Source organism: Spermophilus citellus (genome assembly GCF_964194105.1).
Source record: "Spermophilus citellus genome assembly, chromosome: 2".
Lineage (NCBI taxonomy): Eukaryota > Metazoa > Chordata > Mammalia > Rodentia > Sciuridae > Spermophilus > Spermophilus citellus.
This window is the reverse complement of record NC_138183.1, coordinates 191,284,385-191,296,773: the sequence shown is the minus strand read 5'-3', so window position 1 is coordinate 191,296,773 and position 12,389 is coordinate 191,284,385. Positions and strand designations below refer to the sequence as shown.

General features: G+C 54.1%; 1 protein-coding gene across 1 annotated transcript in view; it reads right to left on the bottom strand.

Moving 5' to 3' along the window:
- LOC308641703 (guanylate cyclase D-like) overlaps positions 1-12,389 on the bottom strand; it is a gene marked incomplete at its 5' end in the record, with an annotated part of 32,819 nt that overhangs the window by 4,961 nt on the left and 15,469 nt on the right. The window contains 6 exons of the mRNA XM_081280318.1: positions 1,111-1,205; positions 2,520-2,618; positions 3,558-3,732; positions 7,923-8,115; positions 8,762-8,925; positions 10,260-10,408. Of these exons, the coding sequence (XP_081136444.1) occupies positions 1,111-1,205; positions 2,520-2,618; positions 3,558-3,732; positions 7,923-8,115; positions 8,762-8,925; positions 10,260-10,408 (875 nt within the window). The remainder of the gene's footprint in view (positions 1-1,110; positions 1,206-2,519; positions 2,619-3,557; positions 3,733-7,922; positions 8,116-8,761; positions 8,926-10,259; positions 10,409-12,389) is intronic.

The following is a 12,389-nucleotide window of genomic DNA, read 5'->3' as shown; positions in this document are numbered from 1 at the left end:
CAAGCAAGAAATGCCTGCTCTGACTTATCCAGGCTATTCTGCCATATCCCCAGACATAGGGAGCCATACAGGGATTCCAGGCTGTGTGACCATGCACAAGTCACTGCCCCTCTCTGAGCTGCATTCTCCTGCTCTGACTTTCTGTAGTGTAATGAAGAGAGCCCCATGGAGCACCCAATTTCTGAGGCCTATGCATAGCTTTGGGCCTTTGAACCTAGCTCCCTGTCAGGACTGGAGGAGGAATTAGGAGAAACAAGAGGAGGTGGGGTAGGAAGAAAAGTCATTCGTGAGAACAGTGTATCATTCCAGCTACTCACAAGTTCAAGGCCAACCTTGACACCTTAACCAGACACTTAAAATTAAAAATGAAAATATCTTAAAATGAAAAGGACTGGGGATATAGCATTTGCCTAGCATGGGCGAGGCCCTGGGTTTAATCCCCAGTACTACCAAAGAAAAAGAAAAAGAATACTGTATTATGGCCTTTTTCGGAATGTTAACATAAAACAAGAAGGTGAGATCAGCCACAGAACTTCCTTGGCCGTTGAGGTGTTCCTGAGCACGGGCAGCCCAGTTTTGTGCCATAACAGCAGAGCCAGGCAGGGGACTGGCGGGTCACAGAGACGGTGTCACAGTCCCTGGGGGAAGGAGGTGAAGCAGAGGCGTCTCTGCACATGGCAGGTTCAGTGAGTGGCAATGTCCGAGCCCGGGTTCCAGGGGTGACCAGGAGCCTGACCGTGCTCTGGAGAAGCACAGGCTTTGGGGACATCGGATCTGGGTTTTGAGCCGTGTCACTCTGACAAGTCACTTGTCCTCTCTAGTTGAATTCCTTCAACTATAAAACGGGGCCGTATTACTCCTGTCACTATTGCTGTGAGTGACAGATGGGTCGTGTGCATCACACAGCAGTGCACTACCCCTGCAGGTTGTCCCCACAGGGACTGCTCTGCTCTGGCCAAACGGTTTCCAGGGGAGAGAGGCATCACTGGAATTTGGGGAGCAGAGAGTGCATGTGCGGTCATCAGACAGCCCAGCTCCCAGCGGCCAGGTCAGGTCAGGTCCCGTGGCCCACAGAAGCTGTGTCCTTGGGGACTAAGGACGTCCTCTCACCTTCAGCTCAGTCTGACCCCGGACAGCAACTTCGTAGCCCTCATCGAGGCCGAGCAGCGCTTCCACGGTGCTCCGGCTGGCGTGAATTCTGTACGCTGAGGAGAAGGGCAGTGGTCAGGTCACAGCGGGCGGCAGCATGCCCCGTATTTGGTACAATCATCAAAAAGCCCCAACAGCTCCAGCCCAACCAGTCACAATTATGATTTATGTGATACCCTCCTGCAGGTTCTGTGTCTCTCCAGATGATTGGTTACCAAGAGAAATCCCAAGGTGAAGCAAATTGCATAGATTGACTATTAGGGGAACTCAGGATGAAGTCAGAAGCCTCAGAACCATAATTTTACTTGTAGGAAAGTCTATGAAGGCTGAGTCGGAGAAGGTAGGCAGTTGTTTTTCTGACAGCAGGAATACCCTGTGGGGCTATCATGTTCAGTTACATAGCATGTGCACTGAACATTAGGGATTACACAACCTATTCAGCCAGAAGCAGAGGCCCTGAGGATTTCAACATTTCAGCTGTTCTAACCATGCTATCAGAGTAGCTCCTGTTGCCAGCAAGGGCCTGCATGGTTAGGGATGCCCTTGTGGCAGTGTGAGGGCTATCCCAACATAATGGGAGCTGGCAGGCAGTCAGGAAAAAAAAAACAAAACTGGTGTCAGGTTCAGTCTTGAAAATGGAATATTACTCAGCCATAAGAAGAATGAAATTATGGCATTTGCTGGAAAATGGATGGAACTGGAAGCTCTATCATGCCAAGTGAAATAAGCCAATCCCAAAGAACCAAAGGCTGAATGTTCTCTCTGATATGTGGATGCTGACTCACAATAGGCTGAGGGGAATGGAGAGTGGAGGTTCACTGGATTGGACAGGGTGGAGTGGGGACAAGGGAGGGGGAGGGGAATGGGAAAGACAGAGGAATGAACCGGATATACCTTTCCTTTGCACAGAGGAAACTGTAACTCCACGTCATGTGCAATCACAAAAATGGGAATGTATGATATATGTCAAAATACAGTCTATGGTGTGTATATCTAAAAAAAACAAATAAGAAATTTAAACCAAAAAAAAAAAAAAGAGAGAAAGAAAGAAAGAAAAAGCAAAACTGGAAGGGATCTCCTCACTGAAAATGAGGAGACTGAGGTCCCCAGGAAGAGTATTTTGCTCAAGGACACTAAGCAAGCCAATGGCAGGGCCAGGACTAGGACCCAGCTTCCCGCATCTGGAGTCTCTGTTCTCTCTGTTAATCCCCTCATGAGATCATCACAGGTTAAAAGGACCAATGACATGTCCTCCCCACTGCTTTGACAACTAGTGCACACTGCCACCAGATGGTGACCTGGTGACTAAGCACCGAGCCTGTAGAGCAGCAGAGCCCCTCCCACGCAGGACAGCAGCATGCCATACTCACGCAGCCCCGTGGACTCCATCCGGGATGCGGTGTTGACAGTGTCCCCAAACAGGCAGTACCGAGGCATGGTGAGACCCACGACCCCTGCCACGCAGGGCCCTGGAACCCGAATGTGCCTGGTGAGCTCCAGCAGGTCCCGGACCAGAGAGTGTGTCCCTGTGCCAGCTGCACCCATCCCTACCCCCACTGCCATTCCCTCTGGATGTCCTGGGCTGCGGTTGGGGGCGAGGACAATGCTATCTGCAGTCTCCAACGGTACCCACCCGAGAAGAGAGGACACCTGGGTGAGGCCCTGGGCTGGGCACGGGAGGGCCAGTCCTAGCCCCTGGGTGAGCTGCATGATTGCCATCAACGCGGGGGCAAGGGATCACTGTGCCAGCCTGGAAAGCACCTCCAGCCCCACCCAGGGGCTTTCTGGAGTAGGTGATGCTGAGCTGCGTCTCAAGGGGTGAGAATAAGCTGGCAGGGAACAGCAAGTGCGAAGGCTCAGAGGCAGAGCCCAGGGGTCTGTGGGAAACACAAGCAGCAGGAACGAGGACCCAGGCGGGGAGTGGTGGGCAGTGGGGTCGTGGAGGTGAGCAGGGGCCTGGGGGCCACGGGGTGCAGTAAGTGTGGACTTGATCTTGCAGGGCGGCCACCAAGGGAGGAAGGACTGGGGACGCGGGGAAGGCAGAGCAGCTGCTCTGAGGCCTCTCCCGGGTTGTGCACACCAGACTCTTGTTCCGCCTCCTGCCACAGACTGTCAGCTCCTCTATACGGAATCAGACACCCTTGGCCAGATGCTGAGACTGACAAGCCCAAACAAAAGACCCAAATCATCACAGACACTTTGATTCTGATGCATTAGAACTTGAAGATGATAAAAGGGAAAAAGAAACCAAATTATTTTAGTATAGAATTTTAGAATCTCAGAACTCTCGAAGTAGTCACTGGGGCTACTGGCTGCTGGGTCCCCAGGCCAGTCTCAAAGAACCAAGCCAATGACCCAGGGACACTGACCCCACCTGCACGTAGTGTCACCCAGGTCCCCTCCCATACCTGAGTGCAGGCCAGCCCTGATGTGTACAGGCACACCGGGCGCGTGCCTCATCCGGAAGTCCCCCACAGAGCTCAGGAGGTCCAGGGCCAGGTTGGCGATCTCGGCTGCGTGCCGGTCCCCATTGCGCTGGGGCAGCCCCGATGCCACCATGTAGGCGTCCCCGATGGTCTCCACCTAGGAACCACAGTCTTCATGCTCCAGCTCGGGGACATGCCCTCCCTGGGCTGCCCCACACCTATCCACATGAAGCCACCACTCAGGAGCCCTGGCCCAGCCCTGTGGGTCCCCTGCCCACAGTGCCACCTCTGCTGGGCCTCCCACCTGGCACTTTAGCAATGACCAGATCTGTACATTCCGAGTGACCTCTGTCTGCATCCCAGGTGACCATGGCTTTTTTGTCTCAGACCCGGGCTGCGAGGGATAAACGTGGGGACAGACCGGGGGTGCCATCTGCACAAGGCCACTGTGGCAGGCCAGGCCTTAGCTGGAGGCCACAGTTGCGTTCTGAACCCCTCAGGCCTTCCAAGGCGCGATGGACAGAAAGTGGGCTCTGGAACCAGACGCATGCGGGTCCAGCCCTGGCTCTGCTGTCTGCCTGGGCACACTTTCCACCATCCAGAGCCTGCGCTTCCTTCATGGGAAGGGCGAGCATGTGGGAACATGGCACCTGGGGAGCCAGGCCTGTCAATGCTGAGTGGTGGCTGCGCTCCCTCCTCCTCCTCCTGGTGTTGGAGAAGATAAGCCCTCAGCATCTCCTAAGTGGCAGGGACTCTAATGTCACCTGCCTCAACTCCCCAAGCTCCACACTCTACCCTGGCCAGGGCTCTACCGTATGACTCTTGGCTGCTGGGTCCCCAGGCCAGTCTCAAGGACCTAAGGGTGGCATGCTGTTCTCTCTGCCCTCTCTGCCTCCCCTTCTACCATCCGAGGCCTGAGCTGGTCAGGACACCCAGCAACCACTCCCCCAAGCAGGACTCGCTTCCCCCAACCTACCCAGCTCACTCTCCTACAGCCCAGCCATCCACACACCAGAGGCCAAATGTGACCGCCTCTGTCACAAAGGCGATGACTCAGAGATGCCAGCAGAGTGAACTCTCGGCTGGAATCAGGGCCCTGGCTCCTGCACACAGCTGTCCCCTCTCATCGATGGGAGGACGCAACCAGAGGACAGGTGAGTACAAAGGCTTCAATACTAATACACATAGATGTGAAGGGGTTTTTTTTATATACCAGGGATTGAACTCAGGGGTACTCGACCACTGAGCCACATCCCCAACCCCACTTTATGTTTTATTTAGAGACAGGGTCTCACTATTGCTGAGGCTGGCTTTGAACTCGCAATTCCCGTGCCTCAGCCTCCTGAGCCGCTGGGATTACAGACATGCGCCACCACACCTGGCCATAGATGTGAATTTTAACTCTAATACTGACTTGCTGGGTGACCCTGAGCGAGCCATCACCAGCCTCTGAGCCTGTGTCCTCATTTGTACAGCAGAGATAATAATCCATCCTGCGGAGAGGCATTAAAAGGGTTAAATAAGAGGCTGCATTTGTGGCTCAGCGCAGAGCACTTGCCTAACAGGTGTGAGGCTCTGGGTTTGAGCCTCAGCAACACATAAAAAGAAATAAATAAAATACAGTTATTTTTTAAAAAGGATTAAATGAGACCCGGTGAAAATCCCGAGGCCCGTGACCCCTGTGGATGCTGCGCAGCTGCCCAGGCCTTGCCCTGTGGCTCCCGCATGCGTAGATGCGTAGCATTGTGGTGTGGATGAAGGAAGGACAGCACTGTCTTCTATTTCTTAATCTGAAGCTCAATCCGTTACCACAGGCGCTTTCATCCATCTGCTTTACAAATGGAGAACTTCAGGCTCAGGGTTGGCTTGCCCAGTGTGGCTTCCCGGGACTCACCCCAGGCTGGGTAGCCATGCGGGGCTCACCGGGCTCTGCTCTGAGCCTGGTCCATAGGAGTGCTTGCTCAGCCAGGGAATCCCAGACCCCTGCAGAACCAGGAAATGGCTGCCTGGCTGCCTCCCAGCCCAGACGGATTAGAGAGCAGAAACCAGATCCTGCTGGGGATGGAACCCGAGGCCAAGGCAGGAGTGAGGAGTGACGCACTCGCCTCCGAGCCCCACATCTGGAGGGGTGCAAGGGCCTTGTTTTAATTCACCTCCCTCTGCCAGAAAGATGCAGGCCTCTTGGCCAAAGTCCAGAGCAGATCAGAAAGCGTGAGCCAGAGCCAGGAGGGGACACGTGCAAAGATCAGCAGCCCAGGAAGAGTCGAGGCCAGGGGTGACTCAGGGCCCATCAAGGCCGCCGGGCTCAGCCAGATGGATGAGGAATCTTTTCCTGAGGAATCTTTTTCTGAGTCCCGTGGGGCTGGGCGGCCAAGAAGGCAGGAGGGAGACAGCCAGCCTGAGGGACAGACCCTCCGAACTCCAGGGGAGCAGAGTCCTGAGCAGGAAGTGGAGAGGCTGCAGAAGCACCTGGGCCACTATGAACCTCTGGCTTTACTTCAAGGGTGTCCACATCAGGCAAATGCTGAGCCTGTCTGAGAAGGGGCCTTGGGGACCAAATGCTAGAGTTCAGATTTGAGCCTCCCATTCCCCAGAATATAATATCAAACAAGCCACTTAAACTCTATCTCCTCATTTTCTTCATCTGTAAGTTAGGGGTGCCAGTATGTACCTCAGAAATCGTGCTGGTTAATGGGTCAGCTCCTACAGAGCATTAGTAGCGGCATCAGTACACAGGAAGCCCTCAGTCAGTGTGGGTGACTATCGTCATTGAGACACTATAGATAATGACATCACCAACTGCCCCGCACTCAGGGTGACAGCTGGCCTCTGGCTCCTCCTTCCCAGCATCCCCTTCAGCCTGGCTTCCGCCCTCAGCCCCTGTGTCACCCTCTGCCTTCTTGGATGGCTGTGGCTGGAAGGGAGCTTGGGGGTTACAGATGGGGACTAAGGCCAGTGGCCAAGTGTGGCTGTCTCTGGGCCCTCCCTCCCCTCCTTCTCCACCACATCTGAAGCTGCACGTAGGTCCCCAGCTCCTGGGTCAGTGTAAGGGGCAGGGCTGGGGACGGGCAGGGCTGGGGATGGGAGGGGCAGGGCTGGGGTGGGGCAGGGCTGAGGTGGGACTGGTCCCACGGCAGGGTGGGCTGGAGAGGACAGGGCAGGAGGTGTCTCTGGCTAGTTCTCATAGTCTGTTTACAAGCTCTTCCCCAGCGGGGAGAGGGTCCTCCCACCATCTAGGAACCTGCTGGTTTGGGGTCATGACACTGGACAAGGAACCAGAAAGGGGAAGTGGAGATTCTTTGCATAAAGCTACACAGGAACTGGTGGCCAGGCTGAGACCCAGACCCCGGATCCAGAGGTGCATGGGGACTGGGTTGCAGAGGGTGTTGTGGCCCTGCCTGGGCCCTTGCCGCTCTCTCCCCAGCCTCGCCCCTCCACGGGGCCCCTTGGTGGCCTGCCATGCCAACCCACTCAGCACCACACTCTCCCCAAGCACCCCCAAACCTCAGGCCTTCACAGGTGATACCCATGTCCAGCCTGGAGCTGCCACGGCCAGGCGGGGTGATGCTGGGAAGACAGCACCTCTTCCAGGAAGTCCTCCCTATCTGGCACAGGGTGCTCTCAGCCTCCCTCGATTGCCACTTCCACTGGGTGGACATTGTCATTTACCTACAGGCCTGAGGGCTTCTGGAGGGCAGGGACTGGGCAGACTCCTCTGTGTGCCCTTGCCCACTACAGGGCCAGGCACAGAGGGACCCGTCTGTGGAGATGCTAAAGGGATGGGTGGGTGGATGATGGACAAGGGAACACAGTGGCTACATAAATGCAAGTGGCCCACCCTGTCCACCCCCTCTATATCCACACCCAGTGGGACTCTGCAGTTTCTCCCACCAGAGGTGGAGTTTATTTCCCCTTCTTGAATCTTTTCCTTTGACCAGTAGAATATGTTAGAAATGGCAGTTGCCTCATCCCAGGTGAGGGCTTGCGCCTCTGCCCTTCTCCCAGAACCTGGACACACCATGGAAACAATCTGAGTCTCACTGGTCAGAAGGTGAGACTCTGTGGACCATAACTAAGTCTTCCCCATCAAGGCCACAGAGATGTGGAGAACCCAGCTAAGATCAGCAGAGCTGCTCACCTCACCCACAGCTGACCACAGATGCATGAGTGAGTCCAGAAGAAGGTTCTAGCTGGCCCATAAGTTTGTGAGCGACAACAAATGCTTATCATTTTACATTACTTAGCGTCGGGGTTATTTGTTACACAGCAATAGCTAACTGGAAATGGAAATGGACAACATACTGTAGTAAAGAGAGGAATAGAATGCTAGCCTCCTGCTATTCTCACCTTATATACATCGTGACTGCCCAAAACAGCATCGAACAATGTGTAGAGGTCATTGAGCAGGCCTACCACCTCGATGGGCTCACTCAGGGCTGAGATGGTGGTAAAACCCACAATGTCACTGAAGTAGATGGTGACTTGGTCAAAGTACTCTGGTTCCACAGTTGCTCCTATCTTCAGAGCTTCGGCCACAGACCTGAAGGAATGGGAGGGACCCGGGTCACACTTCGAACAATTTGAACAGTTTGGAGGTTAGAGAGGAATGTTTAGGAAGAAATGTTGGGTTGAACGTCAGGGGACCTGGGACAGGTCTGCTGGTGTGCTGGCTGCCCTGGCAGCAAGTCCCTGTCCTTCTCTGAACTTGGCTTCTTCTGAAGTGAAGTGAGAGCATTGTGTCCCCTCCTTGTTCCCAGAGGTGTGGAGAGCAGAAATTCAACACCTGTGTGCTCAGCACAGTGCCCATCACACGACCAGTGTCTACCAAAATATGTTGGATAAACAAACAGGAATGGATGAATTGAATGAGTTCACAGAACACTGATTTTTCTGAGCACCTACTATGTTCCAGAGAACATGTGTGGAGCCAGGCATGGTGGTGCACACCTGTAATCCCAGCAGCTCGGGAGGCTGAGGCAGGAGGATCGAGAGTTCAAAGTCACCTCAGCAATGGCGAGGCACTAAGCAACTCAGTGAGACTCTGTCTCTAAATAAAATACAAAATAGGGCTGGGGATGAGGCTCAGTGGTTGGGTGTCCCTGAGTTCAATCCCTGGTGCCCCCCCCCCCACAAAAAAATCTCAGAGTACATGCGTGGAGGCACACTGGAGTCCCTGGGCCACTCACAGAGGGAGCATCTGCGAGAGCAGCCTTTCTGTCTTCCGCCTCTCCAGCTCCAGCTCCTCCGTCCGCTCCTGGACCAGGCCCTCCAGGTTCTGGGAGTACTTCTCCAGCATCCACAGCATGGAGTCAGCGACACTGGTCTTCTTGCCTTGATTGATGTTTTTGAACTGAAGATGGAACAACAATCTTTATTTTCCCTCAGCTTGGGAGTCTGGGGTGACCAGAAGGAACTGGACATAAACCCTGCCTGGAAGAGTTGGGCTGTTACGGGAGGTGGACGTGTAAGTAGACAGGGGGAGGGGGTTCTGATGGGGGCAAGGCACAGATGGCTGTGAGAAATAGTTGGTATGGGGGGACAGGCAGCGGGAGGATTTTGCAGAGGAGCCCGGGAAGAGCACAGCACTGCCACCAACAAACATGACCCTACTGACCCTTCCTGGGACACTGTGGGCTCTCTTTGCCCTTCTCAAAGATGGAGAGGGGCTGGGGTTGTGGCTCAGTGGTAGAGCACTCGCCTAGCACGTGCGGGACCCTGGGTTTGATCCTCAGCACCACAAAAAATAAATAAGTGAAATAAAGGTATTGTGTCCAACCACAACTAAAAAATAGATATTAAAAAGAAGATGGAGAGATAGATGGGTAGATGGATGGATACATGGATGAATGGATGGATTGAATATATATAGATTTTATATATATATACATATTTGTACATACCTATATAGACTCTACATGTATTTTATATGTAGGTATGAAATATAGATAACTATTTCTACCCCTCTATTCCTCTTCATATTCCCAAAATAAATACATAAACAAATACTGGCGGTTGTGGTGCACCTGGAGCTGAGGAAGAGCCTGCCCTGGGCGAGCACCTGACATCCGTCCCCTCCTCCCTCTGGATGCTCCTCTCACTCAGTGAACCTCACCTTGGCAACTTGCCACTGTGGCTGGGGATGGAGGGTGGGAAGGGGAGGCCCAGATGCTGCCCCAGGCTTGATGGCTTGGCCTTGAGAAGCCCGCACACTCCACCCCCACCCACAGGACTTGCCTGGCCTCGCCGCTGCAGTCTCAAGGCAGCCTGGGGGACCCGGGGTGCTCTCATCTTCCCCTCCCTGACTGGGGAAGCAGAGCTATCTTGCAGTCACAAATGGCCTGTCCACCTGGTCACCAGGAGGCCCATCTAGGTAGAGCTCCACGGGCAGCTCTGCAGACAGACACACCTGGCCTGTGCCCTCTGTGTCTCATTCCTCCCCTAGAGAGCCCAGATACTTCCGTGCTTCTTAGGGAATTGCCACGGGATGAAGTGACACCTCGTGGGGGCTGGCTGCAGGAAGGCACTGATGAATGTCCCCGAAACTCGTGATTCTGAGAAAGCTCTCTTCAGAGCGTGGAGCTCAGGGAGGCAGCACTGGCCTGGGCTGGGGCTCGCACTTAGCCAAGCACAGCCCATGGGTGGACCATTGCTCATGGGTGCCCTCCTCTTCTGGGGAGCACTGACCTGGCTGTAAATCTGGTCCAAGCTTGGTCTGTCATCTGGAGCCTCCTCCCAGCACTGCTTCATTAGCCGGATACACTCGGGTGGCCCGTGGTCAGGGGACACCAGCGGCCGGCACAGGGGAGGGGGAGATGCCACCTTTCTGATGATTTCTGCAAAAAACCACCCCATGAACCGTGGGTCTGAGGTGCCCTGAGGGCTCGTGGCAGGAGGGCAGGCTAGGCCTGGGCAGGTGTGCGGATGAACCCCAAGGATGTTCCTCATGTCCCTCTTCTGTGCCCCAGGGCATGGCTGGCCACAGCTTTGCTCTTTCCTGAGTCTGCCCCCAGGGTGTGGCCGGGAACAGGTCTCAGGAGCTGGGAGAGCTAGGTTTGAATTCCAGATCTGCCACCATCACTCTGAGGTGGTGGAGAAGACAGTGACCGCTCTCAGCCTGTTTCTCCTTCTGTGAAAGAGCTTAGTAAACAAGGCCCTGAGGCGCACACCTGTAATCCTGGCTCCTTGGGAGGCCAAGGCAGGAAGATGGAAAGTTGGAGGCCAGACAGAAGAACTTAGCCAGACCCTGTCTCCAAGTGAAAAATCAGAAGGGCTGGGCTGCAGCTCAGTGGTAGAGCATCCGGGGTCCAATCCCAGAACTGGGGGAAATGAGTTCAGCGAACTGCCTCCTTGAGAGGGGTTCTGAGGGAGGGAGGAGGGGACAGATGTCAGGTGCACGGCCCAGGGAAGGCTCTTCCTCAGCTCTAGGTGCACCACAACTGCCATTGCTTAGTTCCCAGCAAGGCCCACGAATGTGAACCTTGCCTCTGAAGCAGACTGGGAGGAAGAAGGGCTGGCCACCACGTTTGGGCTCCAGGGTCAGCAGATCAGAATGGGGCTTCAGTTACCATTTACATTCGGTGCAAGTTATGTCACCTCTCTGAGCCTCGGTTTCTACACCTATTAAATGTGAACGCAATACTACATATCCCATAGAACTGTTATGGGACTAGCAGGTCACCCTCCTCTGAGGAGGCCTGGGAGTCTCTTCCGATGGAGGTGGGAGGCCCTGAGCCAGTGAGGAGAAACCTCCTTCTGGATTCATTCCCCTTCTACTTCCACTGATGCCCCCATGATGGGGACAGTGCAGGAGTCATTGTCCCATTTTACATTCAGGGAAACCAAGGCTCCTTCGGGCGAAGGAGGGCACCCATCTAGGGTCAGTAAAAAGCAAACACTGTAACTGGGCCTGATTTCCACCGAGCCTGCCCAGAGGTTCCCACCGTGCAGGCACAAAACCCCAAGTCGGGAGAGCCGTCTGTGCTTGTAGGAGAGTGTGTGTAGATAGAACCCACTAACCACACACACACACACACACACACACACACACACACCTCTGTTTTTCAAAAGTATGCAAATGATACTGTGATGAATAAAATACAAATGCATTTCAAAGAGTCACAGACTTCAGAACAGATTTTTGTCCTTGGATATTTTCATAGTCAGCAAATATTAAAAAGAGTCCTGTAGTTACACTTGTGACATTAAAATGTTCTCATATGCAAACAGGCTGGGAACAGCTGCCCCGGGCCAGGCAACCTCAGGCTAGTCTAATCTTGTGTTGTCCTCATTGGGGACATGCTTCCACACCCCAGGCACCCCTGGGATCCATCAGCTGTTGTGAAGATCACCCAGGTCTATGGGGCCTGGTGGGATGACTCTAGGGGACTTTAGGTTTATCAAACTTGAATCAAGGGACTTCCCAAATCCCACTTCTACTTCTCACCTAGGAGCCCCTGCCCTTCTCATCTCACTGACTCCTCTTTGAAAACCCATTTTTGGGGCAGGCCAGTTGACACTGCAGGTACAAGGGCCTTGGAAACTGCAGGGGGCTGTACACATATGGGACCTTAAAATGATATTAGAGACAGGTGAGAATGAGGGACTCCCATGACCACATCCCTCAAACCACCCAGGCAGTATTTACCAAGCTAGCCCTGTGCCAGGGCCTTGGTCTAAAGCGGGCACTTCACTGACTCTTACAGCTATGCTGCAAACGAGGTACCATGGGCCCCATCTTACAGATGAGGAAACTGAGGCTTAATGCTGAAAGGGATCTATTTGAAGTTGTAAAGCAAATGGGTGGAGTAACTGGCC